This window comes from Sycon ciliatum, chromosome 12 (assembly GCF_964019385.1).
Source record: "Sycon ciliatum chromosome 12, ocSycCili1.1, whole genome shotgun sequence".
Taxonomy (NCBI): domain Eukaryota; kingdom Metazoa; phylum Porifera; class Calcarea; order Leucosolenida; family Sycettidae; genus Sycon; species Sycon ciliatum.
In genome coordinates this window covers 7397389-7417351 of record NC_088654.1, presented here as the reverse complement: position 1 = coordinate 7417351, position 19963 = coordinate 7397389, and the positions used below count along the sequence as shown (strand labels likewise).

The following is a 19963-nucleotide window of genomic DNA, read 5'->3' as shown; positions in this document are numbered from 1 at the left end:
TCAACCTGACAAGTCAGTGAGCTCTGCGTTATGCAAACAGCAAATGCACAACCTCACATGAGAGTGCTCAACTACTGCAAGAGCAGGAGCGATATAATTATATACATGTAATCAATGTTGCAGACAGCCAGACTGTTTTGGCCAATGAGGCCTCATCAGTGCAACTCCGAGCTTAAAATAGGATTGAACTGTCAGCCATGACTACGAGAACCACAGACACTAGGACAGCTCGATGTACTAGCGCTGAGAATGCTCAAACTACCAGAAGTAGAGGGCAAAGCATAATTTAGCTAACCAGGGCAAGTGCGTCCTATTGAGAGTCCTCCACAAGATCGAAATCATAATTATAATAATCATATATACTCAGTAAGACTATGCCTGCAGCTGCAGAAAAAGTGCTCAAAATCCAATTTCTTGGGGGAAGCAATGACACAGTCATGTCAACAAACAATGGATCATTCGTAGTGTTTTGTTACTGTGAGTTTCATGCACAGTGTGCAATCATCAGGCAAACAATTATTCAATGCAGACTGGTCACAGCATAATGGGAATTTAAGGTGGATACAGGCGGAAACAAGTGTAAGGCTTAGGGGGACCCCTTGTGTGTAATCTATGGGCCAACTTGCTGGTTGGGGATTGTGTGAAGCTGAGCGCTAGATGACTATAGCATAGTCGGGGCAATGTGTGCAATTTGTCAAGGCGCTAGCTGTTGGATGCCTGTACTACAGCAGAGCCAATTGATTGCGACGAGTTAGAGGGGGAAATGTGTGCAATTTGTCAAGACGCTAGCTGTTGGATGCCTGTACTACAGCAGAGCCAATTGATTGCGATGAGTTAGTGGAGACAATTTGTGCAATTTGTCAAGGCGCTAGCTGTTGGATGCCTGAACTACAGCAGAGTCAATTAACCTAAGGGGGCAGCCCACCCATAAATTTCATATGGCATTCAATTGACCGTAATTTTGGTGTATGTTGTTGTTGTTGATTTTTATTTTGCTTCGCAAGGCCAAACGGGCAATGGTGCCCAATTCTATGGAAGCGAATTTCAAAAGGGAGAGAGCTACGGGGAGAGAGAGAGAGAGAGAGAGAGAGAGAGAGAGAGAGAGAGAGAGGGAGGGAGGGAGGGAGATGATAAGCAATTTTGTAGCGTCAACAGAGCGATTTTGCAGTGTCAATAGAGCGATTTTGAAGCGTCAACAGAGGGAACACAAAGAGTTCATAAGCGCACAAGCACGCAGAGAAGAGTAAATGACGTGGTGTGTGGACGGGAAAAGTCAGACAGAGCATTCATTGCAAGGTGTAGGGGATGGAGGCAAGCTTAAATTGCTGGGCAGCCTTGATCTCCCTTACACTCCTTGGGAGAGCGTTCCAGGCCAAGGCTGCCTGAAAGGCCAGGCGAGATCTGCCGGCTTCTGACTGTGCCGAGGGGACAGTGAGGCCCCTGGAAACCTGGTGCCGGGTGGTGCTGCCAGCTGATGGTGAGAATAGGTCCTGGAGGACACTGCTGGCTTTCCCATTGACACAGCGCCACACCAGGACGCCTAGTACTGAATCCTACCTGACTTCTTGACACGACTCAAACTTGCCAAAGTCACTAAATCAACGTCAACTACAATAATCAAGCCACATATCTGTAACGTCACGAGGGTGCTGGCAAAAGTCCTGCTGCACGGCGGCGGACGACGCCCGCCGCCGTGCAGCCCAATACGTGGCTAAAAAACGTGATTTTTGGACTGACAGCGCGTAACAAAAAAACTTTCCTTGCAAGGCCACATTTTTGGCCATAACTGTTGAACGGCTGGTCAGATCGAGACAAAATTTCAGAAATTTTGCAGCTATTCATGCTCTTTCAACTGATGTAGCACTCGATATGAATTTAAAAATTCGACTTTTCAGGGATTTAAGACCAATCTGCCCCCTTAATTGCGACGAGTTAGTAGCTGTTATTATTCTTATTATTATTGTAAAAAGGCGACGTGGAGACAATAATCTTTTAAAATAATGCAATGAATATAACTAAATGCGCACTCATATCACAACCATGGGGACGAATAATGTATACCAGAATGTTTTCTTTTCACAATTATCAATGGAATTCGTGACTAAAGAGAATGATGAAACTACAATAGGATTTATACACTTGGAGTGAAACAGCGAGGATACAAGCATAGTAAGAAAAATAGCACAAACCTAGGAACAATTTGCACAGGTAATAAACTATAGGTGCAGTGAGAAATGATAGGAAATTCAGCAAGTGCAGTGTGACAATGGACATGCATGTGCAAGTGTGTGTGAGTGCGAATTTACTGGAATAGCGTAAGTGCGGTGACATTTTCTTTTTGTTTACAAAGATTTGGATCACGAATGCGAATGTAGACTGCTTCTAGAACTTTCAACTGCTTGAAACTACTTGCAGAACGAACAACACTGAACCAAGAATCATCATAACTTTCACGACACACGGGGTTAGACAACAAATGCAATTTTATTGCCAATGTATTCTTCTTCTTCTCACCGCCTCCGCCTTCACTTGGTTTCTGACCGCCACCGTCCTTCACACCATCTGCACCATCATCGTCATCATCGTCATCGTCCTCTTCATCATCGCTGCCACCTTCACCTGTCGTCGGCTCTCCCAGCAACTGACCACCGGGTTCCTCATCGTCACTGCACACGTCGCTTCCACACTCCTCCTCCAGCTGCCGTCGCGTTCTCTTCCTGACCGGTCTTCCCTTGCCATTGCCAAACACCTGACAGTCGTCAACTCTTCCGCTGGCATCATCCATATCCGGAGAGTTTCGATGCATCTTTCAAGTCACCTCTGCAAACCGAGCTGCCGCCAGCCGTTTGCTCCTTCTCAGCTTTGGTGAGTTGCGGTTGTATGCGTCCGGCGTACCGGTACTCGCTGATAATGAAGATAAGACACAGTGTTCGTCTTCGTTTACATTAATGTTTGTTCCCGATTTCTGCGTGCTGTTTCACTCCAAGTGTATAAATCCTATTGTAGTTTCATCATTCTCTTTAGTCACGAATTCCATTGATAATTGTGACAAGAAAACGTTCTGGAATACATTATTCATGCCCATGGTTGTGATATGAGTGCGCATTTAGTTATATTCATTGCTTATTATTATTATTATTATTATTATTATTATTAATAATAATTATTATTATTATTGTAGAAGAGAAAAGGACATATCGATACGAGCTAAGAGTAACTCTCCATCACTGTAACATGATACTATATACAGTCAGAAAGTGCAATACTAGGCACAAAACTGACAGAGTACTGAAACATTCAACGTCCTGACACCTAGCTTCAACACATCTCCGTAGCGCTAACCGACAGCCTTCCAACTTGGAAGGTTCAAGGTTATGGAAAGACCAAAGAGGTGTCAGGACGTTGAATGTTTCAGTACTCTGTCAGTTTTGTGCCTAGTATTGCACTTTCTGACTGTATATAGTATCATGTTACAGTGATGGAGAGTTACTCTTAGCTCGTATCGATATGTCCTTTTCTCTTCTACATTTATTTATGGCTCAACATCCGAGTTTCAAATTATTATTATTATTATTATTGTAAAAGAGAAAAGGACACATGGTTACGAGTTAAGAGTAAGTCTCCATCACTGTAACATGATACTATATACAGTCAGAAAGTGCAATAACTAGGCACAAAACTGACAGAGTACTGAGACATTCGACGTCCTGACACCTAACTTCAACACATCTCCGTAGCGCTAACCGACAGCCTTCCAACTTGGAAGGTTCAAGGTTATGGAAAGACCAAAGAGGGGAAGGCAAGCGCAACGAAAACGAGCAAAAAGCTACAGTCCCAACGGAACAAAGAATGTCGATTGTTACTGGACGATGACGAGACCAGTACGATATTTGACAAAGCGGTCTAACTACAATTCAAAGCAGCAAAGCAGCACACCACCCAACTTGGGTGGGTCATAAATATCAAAGATAAGTAAAGAAGGGGAAGCTTTGCGAAAACGAATTGTACAAGCCGAAAGCCAAACTCCTACAGTACTCCTCACTTTCTGACTGTATATAGTATCATGTTACAGTGATGGAGACTCTTAACTCGTAACCATGTGTCCTTTTCTCTTTTACATTTATTTATGGCTCAACATCCGAGTTCCAAAATATTATTATTATTATTATTATTTTAATAACGAAGGTACGTGTTGGGTCGTAAGTATCCACGCAAACACACATCCAGTCAAAATAAGGCACTTGTCAAAGTATCCGAACGTTTTCGGTCCCTTCTCATCAAGGATTATACAGGGAATGGCTCAAGTTGGAAAGACTAAAACTTATAGTTTTGTGTCGTGCTGAACTTGATAATTTTCCACCTTGTCACGAGTGTTGTTATCTCATATCTTTACGCTATATAAGTTTTAGTCTTTCCAACTTGAGCCATTCCCTGCATAATCCTTGATGAGAAGGGACCGAAAACGTTCGGATACTTTGACAAGTGCCTTATTTTGACTGGATGTGTGTTTGCGTGGATACTTACGACCCAACACGTACCTTCGTTATTAAAGTATTATCCGCCTCCGACTTCTTGTAAAATTATTATTATTATTATTATTATTATTATTATCAAAAAGCTTACGTGGAGATAAAAATGTAATCAACGCAATAAATAGAGCAAGCTGCGCACTCAGTACAAATGTAACAGTTTTCCCCTGTTCTCTATAACTTTACACTCCCTCGCACCTCATGCGTCTTACGCCTGTCTATTAGCACCTTCATTGGCGCCATTGCCACATGTATACTATCACATTTTGCATATAACTGGTCGAGGCGCGCTCAACCAGGCCTCTTACTTTTCAAGTTTGATTAAACCTGTTACACTGGTAGCAGAGGATGGTTCCTACTCTGCTTTTGGCAGGTGTTCTGGTCGCTCTGCTTACGCTCCTCGTACTCGTCGTTCGGCTGATAAACGATATCAAGACCGCTCAGCGCGTTAGCCAAGGAAACCGAACGATACATCCGAACTCGGAACCGTGGGAGCCAACACCCCGCCTTACGAAAGAGCCGCCTGTGTTTGGAGGAGATTCCGCTACATTCAAAGAATGGACGTTTGCAATGGACATGGCCCTACGGTCGTTGGCGCTCCCAAATGCGGCACAGAGGGTCGACTACGCGGCAGGATTTTTGACTGGAAACGCTCGTCTTTGGTTGATAGCGGCATTGGAAGCTAACCAAGTGTTTTCCGACTGGCCTGCTCTGAAAGCGACACTTGGCGATGTGTACGGACCACGGCACAACGAGGAAACATCGCGTATGGGACTAATTTCCGCAGCGCAGCGCGGGTCGCTGGACGCATACATTGCTGCTTTCACTCGCCTCAGCCTGCAAGTGCCGGAAATCGACCACCACACCAGAGCGCTGCTGTTCGTCAGGGGTCTAGTGCCGCACATCCAGCGACAGGTCATGCGTGAGCATCCACGTACCCTGGAGCAAGCTGTCATGGCAGCAAACACCGTGGAGCAGTCATCAGGGCCACCGGCGTCGGGGCCACCAGCCAGTAGAGAGTCGCGTTCCGTGCCCAGCTTCCGTGGTCAGACTCAGGGCCTCCGCAAGCTGACGGACCAAGAGCGTGTCCAACTGCGAGCAATGGGACACTGCTTTGCTTGCAGGAAGCCAGGCCACCTCGCTAAAGACTGTACTGAGGGTGGACAGCGCTACCCAAACGCTGGTCGCCAGTAAGAAAGGGGGTGCGCTTACTGGCGACGACCCAAGCACCCACGCCGGTACCAGTCGCTAACCGGTTCGGAGCTCTGGAGGTTGAAGACGTTGCTCTCCAGGAACCTACGGAGCCGGAGACACCCATAGCTGTAGGAAATTGTCCCGTTGCAGAAAGGTGTCATGTCAGCAACGTCAGCGTCGGCAATGAACCTGAACACGACCTACTGCGCATACAGGGAAAGATCGGCGGTCGCCGTGCAGTGATGCTGATAGATTCCGGTTCGACGCATGACTTCATTGCAGACAGTTTTGTTCGAAAGCATCATCTTGACACGGATGCAAGCTCAGCAGTGCTGAGCGTAACATTGGCGGACGGCTCGACCAGCGAGGTCCCGCAGATTTCCACACGCACGCTAAGGGTGACAGTCGGGGGCTTCAGTGAGGAACAGCACTTTACTGTGTACCCCCTGACTCGCTACGACGCTATTCTTGGCAAGCCGTGGCTTACAAGGAACAACCCCAGCATCAACTTCCGTACGAACGAAGTTCAGTTGGGCGGATATCTCGATGGATTTTATCATGGGTTTGCCTAGGACCGACACAGGTCATGATGCTATATATGTATTTGTAGACCGCTTGACAAAGTGTGTACATTTAGCACCTACTTCCTCTACTATTGACGCTAAAGGAAGTGCTGATCTGTATATTCAACATGTATTTCGACTTCATGGTTTGAGTTCTAGTATTGTATGTGATCGTGATCCAAGATTTACGGCAGCATTTTTTCAGGAATTGTTTGATCGCTTAGGAACGAAACTAGCATTTAGTACTGCCAATCACCCTCAGACAGATGGCCTAACTGAACGAGTAAATAGAATAGTAGAGGATGTGCTGAGGGCTTTTGTAAATCATAAACAAGATAACTGGGATATGCTCCTACCTCTCTGTGAGTTTTCTATCAACAGCGCTACTCAATCATCTACAGGAAACACACCGTTCTTCTTAAATTACGGTCTAAATCCCAGAGCACCACCCGACTTCCTCAACCCTATTCAGGGAGGCAGAGATTCAGCTGATTGGTTGCAAGCAAGACAAGACGCGGTCAAGATCTCACAAGATGCGCTAGTGGCAGCTCAAGCTCGTCAGGCCTTCTATGCAGATCGGACAAGGGTCGAGGGAAAGCTGAAGGTGGGAGATTTGGTAATGGTCTACCGGGATTTCCTCCTGACTCCTGAAGCTCGGGACCGACCATCCCACAAATTACGCCCCAAGTGGTTTGGCCCCTTTCCTATAACCCATGTGGTCGGCCCGAATGCCTACAAGCTCAAGTTGCCTCATACCAGCCGCTGTCACCCGGTATTTAATGTGTCGGCACTCCGTGCCTACGAGAAGAACGCTATTCCTAATAGGAGACAGCCTACGCCTCCGCCTATCACGGACCTTGATGGTCATGCCCGCTATGTGGTGGAGAACATTCTCAGTCACCGCCGCCGGCAGAATCAGCTTCAGTACCTAGTCAAGTGGCAAGGCTACTCTGATGCCACTTGGGAGCCTGAACATTATTTGTTGGATGAATCTGGTAATGACATTGTTCCACTTCAGAAGTACAAAACCTTGGCTTCTGCCCGCTGAGTTTTGCAGTTGAACTTCTAGTTTCACCTTACACATTTGTTGAGCTTATTACACTTTATTTGCATGGAGTTTCAGTCGTCTTATTGTGTTACTTCAGTGCGAAGCCTTTTTCGTCTCGCACGTGTTTGCGCTTATTGTACTCTATTCCACTTGAGCATTTGGGTTATAAGCTCCTTCCTCTCCATAGGAGGGGGATGATGTAACAGTTTTCCCCTGTTCTCTATAACTTTACACTCCCTCGCACCTCATGCGTCTTACGCCTGTCTATTAGCACCTTCATTGGCGCCATTGCCACATGTATACTATCACATTTTGCATATAACTGGTCGAGGCGCGCTCAACCAGGCCTCTTACTTTTCAAGTTTGATTAAACCTGTTACAACAAACACCATTAGCAAAACTTGTTTTCATGAAACAAGCTTCTATATTTACATGGAAACATGTTTTGCTAATGGTGTTTATACTGAGTGCGCAGCTTACTCTATTTATTGCGTTGATCATTATTATTATTATTATTATTATTATTATTATTATTATTATCTTCCCGTTTGTCTCTTTCCCTCAAACTAGTGAAGATTTTATGACTTGGGGCTCCCCGCGTGCTAGAGTGTACGTGAAGTGTGTGGGTACAGTGAGGGCTGCGTCCCACCCGCCTGTGTGGATTCACAGGAAGTGTGAGTTACGAAGTCTGAAGAGAATGTTGAACAGTCTCTGCTGTGATGACGACTACACCATAGCTCAGTGGTTAGAGCATCGCTAGCTACAAGCGAGGGTCCCTGGTTCGAGTCCTGGTGGTGACAGTCAATTTTTTCTTCAGACTTTTCCCGTTTGTCTCTTTCCCTCAAACTAGTGAAGATTATTATTATTATTATTATTATTATCCAAATAATCTACGTGGAGATAAAAGTTTAATAATAGCAATGAAAAGTATGAATGCCGCAGACATCACCACGCAACATGACAAGAACATGTTTTAGCACTTAGGTTATTTTCGTGAGTTTGCACCCCGTGTTCATGAGTTGTTTCTGCACTGTTCATGCCCGTTTGTCACACTTACTCTTTATTTTAGTTCTCACTTTTTGTAAAACTTACCACAAGTTACCCGTCATGTGTCACACTTCTTTGGATTTTTAACCTTTGTTTTTCCCTTGATCTCTTTAGTTCCGTATTTCCACTGATGATCGGAACGTGAAAATCGATTTTGGAAACACACAAAACCAAACCTTGAACAAATTGTCATGTTGCGTGGTGATGTCTGCGGCATTCATACTTTTCATTGCTATTATTAAATTATTATTATCATTATTGTTTTATACAAAAGAGAAAGACCAAGGAACTACAAGTTACGCTATACTGTCCACTAACACCACCAGTTACTAAACAATCAGCTCATGCGATAACATTGCACGACACTGACCGACGGTACTGACGTTCTACAACTAACTGGCTAACAGCTCTAGCACATCTTGGATGCGCACTCAAACAGCCTTCCAATTTGGAAGGTTCTAAGTTATAGAAATAACATAAGGAGGGAAAGGTTTAGCAACTGGTGGTGTTAGTGGACAGTATAGCGTAACTTGTAGTTCCTTGGTCTTTCCCTTTTGTATAAATTAAACCTTGGCTCTCCATCTGAGTCCATTCTTATTATTCTTATTCTTTCGTATTTGCTGTTGGATGCCTGTACTACAGCAGAGCCAATTAGAGAGAGAGAGAGACACACACACACACATTTGATCAGCCAGTGCAGTGCGTCTGTGAAGGTGCCCAACATAATTATGCCTTCGTGGAAGCTCTTTCCGCGTCCTGTAAATTCGAACCACCGTTTAACCAGTCTGAGCAATGATAGCTCAACAACGCACGTGTTCTAACCATGTATGAATCTACACGTCACATGATATCTACGCGTCACATGATATCTACACGTCACATGATATTTACACGTCACATGATATCTACACGTCACATGATATCTACACGCCTACAGGTTTGAGTCAAGCTACAGTACATCACCAGATTACAGTGAAACCTGTCAAGGCGACCACTCGGATAAGGCGACCGCCTGTCGTACAAGACCACTGGAACCAGAATCAAGGGATGCTCTTTCCAGTGAAATGACCCTGAATAAGGAGCCCACCTGGTAACAAAGACCACGTTTCAAAGGTCCCTTGAGCGGTCGTTCTTAGACAGGTTTCACTGTACTTCGAATGTTTATTGTGAATAGTATTATCCAGGCGAGAAGGAATTGGGAAGAGGGAGGTATAATGATTGCTACGAGAGCGGGAAAAGGTAACTAGCGGGCACTAGTCGGAAGCAGACGATGGCGGAACAGCTCTCATGGAACACAACTAACAGTGCCGATAGTGTTGCGGCCGTCCTCGTGCTCGTGCTCGGCTAAACTAAAAACCTGTGTACTGTGTGAAGAGGCGGGCGGGGGTGGCGGGGGTGGCGGGGGAGGGGAGAGCTGGCTCGGCGAGGAAGTGGTGCGTGTAACAGCGCGGGTCATAAATTAATTGTATTGTCATATGAGGATTTATAGGATTATGTTTTGTGATCATCTGTTCAGCAGCAAGAGTCACGTGCGTAGGACGCAAAATGAAACCATAGGGCTGATTACTTAAGTGGGAGAATGCACATACCAGCTTGCCTGCTCTGTTGTTGAAAATTCTGCCATAGGTATAGCCTGAAACTAAATGTATAGCCTGCTGTGCGATCAGTGCAGACTGGTAAAATGTGATCGTGCTATGCAACCATGGCTATGCTTTGGCATGATGAGTGAGTTTAATTTACCCCTTCTTAGAGTAGTACTTGGCACGGCGATTTGCAGATCTACGGGTGTTCTTGCGACCTCCAGTGCGCCTGTTCTTTCGGCTGTTGTTGCGGCTGTTGTTGCGGCTGCTGTTGCGGCTGCTGTTGCGGCTGCTGTTGCGGCTGCTGTTGCGGCTGCTGTTGCGGCTGCCGTTACGGCGGCTATTGCGGTTGCTGCGGCGGCTGCTGCGGCGGCTGCTGCGGCGGCTGCTGCTGCGGCTGCTTCGACGGATGCTGCGTCGGTTGTTGCGTCGGTTGTTTCGGCGGTTTCCCACACGGCGTCCACCATAGTATTTGCTCGTGGGAAGAATCGTGGGTGGGCGTGTGCGGGGGCCTTTACCAGGATGGACAGTGGAGCTAGTCACTGCTGGTTTACTTACTCCACTGTCGTCTGTGGGCTCGACTTCGCCTTCATCAGAGCCTCCACCAACATCGCCAGTATCATCACTGCCCAAGTCTGGTTCTCCGCCTGGTCCACCTTCATCACTGCCCAAGTCTGGTTCTCCGCCTGGTCCACCTTCATCACTGCCAAGACCATCGTCAATGCTGCCGTCAAGTCCACCAGTTCCGTCGCCATCTGAGCCACCAGCAAACACAGTGACGTCACCACCCTTTGGCGTGTACCCAGCCTCGTTATCCTCCATGTCCAGCTCATCGGCCTCGTCATCTTCATCCTCGTCATACTCTACGTCATCCTCATCCTCGTCCTCGTCGACGTCATCCTCATCCTCATCATCGTCCATGACGTCATCCTCATCCTCATCTTCTTCGAAGTTGTCAATGGCATCTTCATCTTCGTCGTTGAGCGCATCCAGCTCAACAGCAGCATCACGCTTAGTGATCTCGACAGCATCCTGGTTTACCTAATGCAAACAGTAGGGAAAGCATCCTGCTTTATCTAATGCAAACAGTAGGGAAACGTGTAACCTTAGTGAAAAGTAAGAATTGATGTGACGTATTGGCGTATGCCTTCATTCAGCTACATGAGGAAAATGTGTGGATTTCTTAACGGTATCATAGAGTTTTAAGTCGCTGCACGAGATTGCACACAAATACCGCCAAGCAGAATCTTTTCCTGAAATTGTACAGGTATGATGCATCACATCTTCCCTAGTGTTTTCCCTGAAACCGCTGAGCCTATTTGGACTTCCATTTTTTATGTAATTGTGTTGATTCTTCACAAAATTAATGTGTTATTTGCCCGTACAAGAGGCTCAAGGAGTTCATTCTTAAAGAAAAATTGGAGTTCCAAAATACACGTGTCATAATCAAGTCTACTACTCGGCACGCTACTGCGAATCGTCGAACAGAACATCCTTTTCGTCTTTCAGGCAACGCATACATATGTAAGTGCGCCGAAATGTTTGTGCAAATTTACACGAATGCCCGGATCCAATTGCGCACATCCTGTTTGCTAGTCAAAAATGGGCCCCATGCCCACAGTGACAGAGAAAGATGGGAAAGAGATAATTAACCCGGCCCTCTTTAAGTGCCTTCAGTGAAATGAAGGCGTAATAGTAGTACAATCATGTAATAGTATTTACATGTAATAGGGGAACCCTACAGACGGTGTCGTCTTATTACAGGGAACCCTATGAGTGATTGACACACTTTTTTCTTCTTTTTTTTACTAGAGCCACGTAAACCCGTCATGTGTGAGCCATGAATAAGGAGAGTGGTGGCGTGGTCTGGGACAAACTCTGAGCGACCTTCAAATTGTGGTCTCCATTACCAAGTGGTCTCCTTATCCAGGGTCAATTGACTGGAAGTAGAGTCCCTTGGTCCTGGTTCCTGTGGTCTTCCAGGACAGGTGGTCGCCTTATCCGAGTGGTCGCATTGACAGGTTTTACTGTATATAGTGAAACCTGCCCCAACCGGATGCCCTAGGTGCAGCGGAAATTGCCCGGATATGGCAGGATTCCGCTTGGTCCAGGGATGTACATGTACGTTCGATCCACCGCACTATGGTGCATGAAAAACTGTCCTGTCAATACAGGATCACGCTTGGTACAGGGTCCGGCATACACTGGTTATACCGTAAAGGACTTAAATCCGGCTTTGGAAAATCTATTTTTCATTGCTATCAGGTTCGGCCTCATTTTCTCTGTGCTGCGCTGACGAGTCCACAAAGGACGAAACAGTTCCGTCCGCAGAGTGAGTAAATAGTTATCTCTACATCTTCTCTTGGTGTTGTCCATCCCACAATACGAAGAATACATGGGTGCCAAACGATCTAAACCAAGCCTCGCAAATAAAAGACTTTATGGCACTACAAAAACCAGTATCGTACACTGAACGCAAAGCTGGCTTTAGCATTCGTTCAAGCCTACCTAACTGGGTTAAGGAAAGGCTAGTAGAAAAACAACCTGAAGCATATAGAAAATCTGGCAACGCTAGGGACTTTACAAAAGTTTCTCCGCAAGTCAGCGGAATATTGTGTCGATTTCGGAACAGAATACCAATTTTAGTGGCAAGTTTGGTGACCATAGAATCAACTTAAGTCCTCCAAGAAAGATCCTGGTCCAAATGTATTCCAAGGTACTTTGCACAAGTAACGTGCTTGAGCTGCACTCCATGACAGTACACTGCAAATTGGTGGTCAGTAATATGTGGCATAGACAGGAAGAGCACTTGTGCCTTCCGGGCATTTATAATTAAATTGCGGTTTGACAGCTAGGTACTACTGGCTGAGACAACTGCAGACAGGGAGTTGCTAAGCGCATTCTTCTGCGTACCGCAAGCATACGATAGAATATCGTCAGCAAATTGAATAACTTTCACACAAAACTCGGAGACAATGGACTGGCTCGAACGAACATAGAGTACAAAAAGCAGCGGACCAAGAACAGAGCCCTGGGGAACGCCACACATGCAGGGGAAGGGAGAGCTACAGTTCTCAGCAATGTGCACTATTTGGCGACGATTGGACAAATAGTCGGCAAACCAAACTAATACTGAACCAGATATGCGAAGCTCAAACAAATCATTAATGAGCACTTGGTGCCTGACCTTGTCAAATGCTTTGGATATATCCACAAGCACAGCACCAGTAATTTGTCCAGCATCGCGAGCGCGAACAAACGTGGATACGATAATTAACTTTGAAGTTTATTATTTTTATAAATCATTGGACTTTTCAGAACTTTACCTCATAATTCTGTCTGTCAAATTTCCATCAATACAAGTTCAACATCACACACGCTTTCTAGCCGCAAACAATTTTGTGATTTAGAGAGCTGCACGTGGATTCTTCATATACATGTACTCATAACTAAACACTAAAAAAAAAAAATTAAAAAAATAAACATCTTCCCCAACTCATCGTTAGATCTGCATATCACACGGAGGTAGTACGCTCAATGCTGCTGTCGGACTACAGGGTGTTACCATGAAACTCTGACTAACAACAAAAAGCCAGTCTTTCGCTTGTGTAACTCTTGTGCAGATTTACAATGGATGTTGAAGGGACACCGCATCTCGATCGCGGGAAAATGGGGTTCCCGGTATACCCACCGCACTCCATTATTCACCCTAGAGTCTGGGGATATGCAGATTTTGTAGAAAGAACAAAATAAATAATGCAGCAGCCCCCTTCCCCCGCACACACAAGTACAACCAAGAGTACATGAAAACCAGAGTGTGCAGCTTGGGGCTTTTTCTGCTATGGGTGTCTGTCACGGCGGAATTCCGTGATTACATCATATTTGGCGCAGATCTGAGGCGGAAAATGGCGTAGTGCGTACAACTGAGCTGCAGTTGTGCAGAAAGCATGGAAAGAGACCTGCTTGAATCCTGCTTGTACGCACTACAAGTCTACATCACTAAGATGATGTAATCACGGAATTCCGCCGTGACAGCAACCCATCCGAGCTGCTCACTCTGGTTTTCATGTAGACTTGGTACAACGCAGTAGCGTTACATAATGACAGGACTCTCACCTCAGCCACATCCTGTGACGACACGTCCAGGGGAATGGAGCGGACGAACGTACCGGCCAACAGGCACAAGGCCAGAACGAAAGCAACCTTCATCTCGAGGAAAGGACAGAGCTGCACAAAGTAACAGTTGCTTCTTGTTTCAGCTGCTTTGTTTCTCTGACAGAGTGAGCTATCGACGGATGTTTATTGTCAACAACTATCTAGCTTATATACTTGTTTGGCGTTGCATGCTGGTTGCGGCATATGCACATGTACATGTAGGTTTGAAGATGAAAATGGCGATTCACTACGAAGATGTCCGGCCGATTGGGGTAGACGCTTGCCGCAAACCGCTCTTTCTCCCAGACTCCGGTGGAGCAGAGCAATTGGCGATGACTTGCATGCATGTCACACCGTTAGAGTATGACGTTGTACACGCACGCACATACATGTACATGTACATGTATGTGCGTGCGTGTACATAAATGTACATTGTATGTGTGTGCCTGTACATGTACTCATGTAAGTAATGTATGATCATGTACATGTCTGAATAGCTATGGTTCTGCCGGTGTGCTCGTCTGTTAATCGACCGCCTTGTAGAAGACCAGCTGTAATGTGTGTGTGTGTGTGTGTGTGTGTGTGTGTGTGTGTGTGTGTGTGTGTATGTGTGTGTGTGTGTGTGTATGTGTGTGTGTGTGTGTGTGTGTGTGTGTGTGTGTGTGTGTGTGTGTGTGTGTGTGTGTGTGTGTGTGTGTGTGTGTGTGTGTGTGTGTGTGTGCGCGCGGATGACGTTGAACCTCTATACTCAGTAACGAACTTGTTATCTTGATATTGTCACGTCGTGATCTACCTCATGCTGAACTTCAGCAGCCTCCCCGAACACGGTATGGCAGACCTGTCCCGGAGTCTGTGTCCCAATATCCTATGCATACCGAGACCCGCGTTGGCAGCAGGGAGCGTGTAAAGAGAACTGCGCCGACACCCACGCGTGCACGGGCAACTGGTACCCACACTCCACAGCTCGGAGTGAGGATAACAAGAATGCAGTTTACAGGGTTATGGGCCGTTACACGCCCGATTGGTTGAGAGACTCAGCTCCTCTAGCTCTCCCCTGACTCACTTGTGAGGTCTGCATTCGCCGCTGAAGGTGCTTCTGAACATTCAAGTGATGCTAAAACGCGGATCCCGCGAATTTTTATTATAATTATCCGGGACCCCTGGGGTTTGAGGCATACCTTTTGCAGTAGAGAAACTAGGGTACTAAGCGGCGCCTTGAGTGATACCTACACTACAGATCTCTCCGACACACACGGCACAGAGCACAACGCATCATTCGCTGTAGCTCATAGTTTCATGCCCATAGCAGAGGTGTCGGAAGGTATTTTTAGTGTGGCACGGTCAGCCATCTGAAGTACAATTTACTCGTGGGGGAGGGGTGGCTGAGCGGACAATTTTGGAATTTTAGATCCCAGATCAGTGTATATTGTTGATTCACGGGGTATCTGGGGCAAAAAGTGGTACGGCCAATACCGTAGGCGTAGTGAGCGTGCAGTGTGCGACGCCCCTGCACAGGCAATCATCAGACAATCCGATAGACATACGATGATTCCGTTCCACGCTACCGTTCGGGAATCTGCCAGCATACATGGGCATGCTCCAGCAGTGCATTCCCCGGTGCGGGAATTCCCAAGCTACCTCCTGACGGTGTAGCATTGCCATTGTAGTCAAATTGCCGACTGTGGCACGCTATTCTGCGCACGGTTCGCAAATTCGGAGTGGAACTCGTTGCCGTTATACATAGGGGAATCAATGCACGTGTTGCTCATAGACGAAAGAACAGTGTCACTGGCGAACACAGTGGTACGGACTCAGCAGCTGTCCGGTGCAGTGGCGTTTGTATGCAGTTAGTTTGGCTGAGTGGCAGGCCGGCGACGGCCTAGCACTCTGCTGTGAGTCTCTGCGTATTTTCCCAACGCTTCCCCAGAGAGAGCAAGTTGGAATGATAACCTAAGAGGGGAAGGTGAGCGCAACCAAGACTAGCACGAGCTGAGAGTGTCAGCTGCGAAGGATGCTGGCGGATATTATAACTTACTTGAAGTAGAACCTTCCTGGTCGAAGGGCTGTTGGAGTGCGCATCCAAGATGTGCTAGAGCTGTTAGCCAGTTAGTGGTGAACGTCAGTACCGTTGGTCAGTGGCGTGCAATGTTGTCCCACGAGCTGATTGTTTAGTAACCGGTGCCGTGGTGTCAGTGGACATTATAGCGTAATTTGTAGTTCCTTGGTCTTTATTCTTTTCTATAAATCTTTACATGTGTTAAGTAGTTTACTTGGACATTCCCAAAAGACGCTAAGGTCTTCTTACTGGGGTATCTATATGAAGGAATGTGTTAAATGAGTCCTGGCGAAATGAATTGGGCATATGATTAGTGCGAATAGATGCGGGAAGCGCATTAAGGCGGTCAGAACAAAGGAATGAAATAGATTTGTATCCAGCTTCAGTTTGCACAATGGGTGAAGAAAGGGAATAATTGACTTGGCCGCGGGTGACTTGCATGCATGTCTCTCAAGCGAATAATTGGCTAAAGGAAATATATACCAAGTATTACATTAGCTGCTAGTGCAAAACTCGCTGTGTTTATCGCAGTTACAAGCCCACCACTAAGACTTTGACGCTTTGAACTGGTTTAGTGGTTTTCATTCATTAGACTTCCTTGCGATCGTTGCTGCCATTATCTGTGAGCTACGCTAAGGAGACCTACAAAATTATACAGAATATCGAAACACGAGATTGAGTACGGTAGAGCGCTGATGATCCGCAACAAGGGGTGCAGGGCTGCTTCCAGGGGAACTACCCTGTTCGGATGAGAAGAATTGTTGGATAAGGGATAATAGAGAGTTTACGTACGCTTCAAGGTTTTTTTTTTCAATTTCGAACGTGAGATGTCACTGCCAAAATGGCGCTCCTCACGTTGCAACGTGAGATTTCAGCGCGACAGAGCGCCAACTCACGGTGACAAAAGCGATTCAGCACACCATTTTTCTCACGTTCGATATTGAACAAACTTGAAGCATAAACTCTCTACTGTAAACTACAGTGCTGGCAACTGAAATCCGACACCCTGAGCGGTGCGCTCACATCGCAAAGACCCAACACGGGATTGTAAAACTACGAAATAGAGACCGCTGGAATGTACACTCATCGCTCAGGGGGTCGGATTTCAGTTGCCAGCACTGTATTAAAGGGGAAGTCCGGTGAAAAATTTAAATTTCAGGGTCGGTAGAGTTTCGGGCGCTGAGTCGAATGGTGTTGGTCCCACGTGTCTCCGACAAAGCGTTCTCGAGATATTTCCGTTTGAAAAACTGAGTTTCGGGGGCTGCGCCATGACGTCATGCGGCCGCGCCACACCCTCCGCAACGTCATAGCGTGCAGCTAGGTCAAAAGGAGTGCGTGAAAGCAATAGTGTCAGTGCTATTTCAAATGAGTTGGCGAGTCTTGGCGACTGATATTAGGTGGTGCAAGCGACCCCGAAGACCTAACTCCTTGTGAGAGTGAGGATGCAGCCATGGCTGACCTTCATGAGTTTGGTCTGGGGCTGAGAACCTCGGTATTCAGCTGAAGAAATGGCCGCGCGGGCCGGTCAAGAGTGAGCGCTACTGAGTTTCCGACTGATGAAGAAGCAGCAGCTATTGCAGACGAGGCTGATATAATTATCAAATCGCTGGAGAGCAGGGTCGCCAAAATGGAGAAGAGTGATGCGAGTGCTCTAAATGTTGTTCCATACCGATTCGCTTAGACTCCAGTAGCCTGCCACATGGTGATGTTTTGGTGCGAACTTGGCATATTTCGGACTACTGCAGGCTCTTTGAACCGCGGGCACGACTCTTCGCTCGCAACGCTATGGAATCTGAAAGTTCTAGGTCCGGGAGCTGTTCGCTGTTTTGTCACTTGTCACGGTTGTGCACTCATCGCTGTAGCATAAAATAATGAGGCCGGACTGGAGCGGAAAACTAAAATTTTCTTTCTCAAAGCACAACCACCGGCACCGGCAAGGAGAAACGCACGTTCTCAGACTGCATGACTGTACACTGATACGAGTCGAGTGCAGTACATGACAAGTCCGTGTGTTGACTAGTTTTCTGAGTCTGATCTTGTGTCTCGAGTCTTGTTGTAGCTAGCCCCGCACGGCAGTGCGGGCGGGAGTAGTTCCGTGTGTGATGAGTTTGTTGACTGCACTACCTGACTACAGCTAGCATGCACGCAGCGCATTGCTGGAGCCGTAGAGCACTAACGGAAAAAGTCCAACTCGGAAACGGCTAAAATACGGTATAACCTCGAGGTTTACCGAGCTGCAAATCACAGGGTACGTAGTGTTTGTAACACTGAATCGAATGGTCTTGGTCCGAAGAAGCTGCGACAAACGGTTCCCCAATCGAACGCGCTCCGAATATGGCCATTTTGTACACGATTAGATGGTGTGGCTACCTGGCTGCACGCTGTGACGTCATCACCTGGATCTGGGTGATGCGCGCTCAAATTCGCACATGTTCGATTGGGCGTATCTGACGAACCATAGGCCGCAGCCTCCTCGGACAAAGACCATTCGACTCAGCGCCCCGAACTCTACGGACTGTGAAATTTAAATTTTTCACCGGACTTCCCCTTTAACAGCAACGTCAGTACTGTAAGTGTAACAGTTTTCTTCTCCACGCTCTGTGACGTCACTACCGGTACGCGTGTAGTGACCTCGTACATGTACATGCATTTTTGTATACATAAATCATTTTTCGTAAAAATGGCCCCTGTATAATATTTTCACGTGAAAGAAATAAACTTTCTCTTTGGCCCCAACTTCGTTGTGGTCTGGTTGGCCATTGTAGCCGTCATGGTTGACGTAAAACACCATAATTGGTGACCCCTGACACTGCGCTGAGTCGGAGTTGCTGTATGGATGGAATGGAGCAGGCCCATCGCGCCTTCGACCTCCGCGGCCCAGATTGAGCAGGCGCCCAAGCCCACGACCTCACCAGCCCACCATCCGCCGATCCACCGATCCGCCGATCAACCGCCACGATCTCCTAGCCCGCAGCCGCCTCTGACAAGATCAAGATCCGTCCTCCTCTGTCACGCGTACGTTTCCCTTGTTCTCTTCTCTACTTTCTTTCTCTGGACTGCCTCTGACACGTTCTTCCACCTCTGTCACGCATGTTTCCTCTTCCCCTTTCCTGCATTTTTCTACCTTGTTTCGGACCTTGTGTCCACGTGTCATACAACGGTATTCCGCATGCAGCGCATATTTTTTCTCTTTGTACAGTCTTTCTCTTTGTACAGTGTATTTTTCTTTCCCGTCTTTCCGCTTTGTACGCTTCGCTCACTCTTTCCTTTCCAAGATCTTTTTTTCCGTTTGGCGTTCTTCAGCAACTGCTCTCGGCTTCATCTCTGGTGGGGGTGTAATGTAGTGACTTCGTACATGCATTTTTGTATACATAAATCATTTTTCGTAAAAATGGCCCCTGTAAATATTTTCACGTGAAAGAAATAAACTTTCTCTTTGGCCCCAACTTCGTTGTGGTCTGGTTGGCCATTGTAGCCGTCATGGTTGACGTAAAACACCATACGCGTGCCACATCGGAGGACCGCGGACTAATGCTGAACCAAAAGAAAACGCAAGCTCTGTTGATTACCCCAAGAGGCCCAGCCCCTGACACAGATAACATTCGAATTCGCTGTGGGAATGCAGCCCTTGCAGTTGTGGAACAAGCGCGGTACCTGGGCGTAATGGTAGATGGGCAGCTCTCCTGGGAGCCTCACGTCAATCACACAATCCAGCAGGTGCGGAAGTCAGTAGGTGCGCTGTGGCGGAGCCGCCGAAGCCTCACCCTGGCGTCAAAGATCCTGTTTTACAG

At 46.8% G+C, this 19963-nt stretch overlaps 1 protein-coding gene across 1 annotated transcript; it reads right to left on the bottom strand.

The window, feature by feature from the left end:
* Positions 1 to 9421: 9421 nt before the first annotated feature.
* Positions 9422 to 14383, bottom strand: LOC135828259 (dentin sialophosphoprotein-like). The gene is made up of 2 exons (XM_065340705.1): positions 14078 to 14383; positions 9422 to 11002 (listed from the first exon to the last, which is right to left on the bottom strand). The coding sequence occupies exons 1-2, from the start codon at positions 14168 to 14170 to the stop codon at positions 10118 to 10120; spliced, it is 978 nt and encodes a 325-aa protein (XP_065196777.1). The 5' UTR covers positions 14171 to 14383; the 3' UTR covers positions 9422 to 10117.
* Positions 14384 to 19963: the final 5580 nt, after the last annotated feature.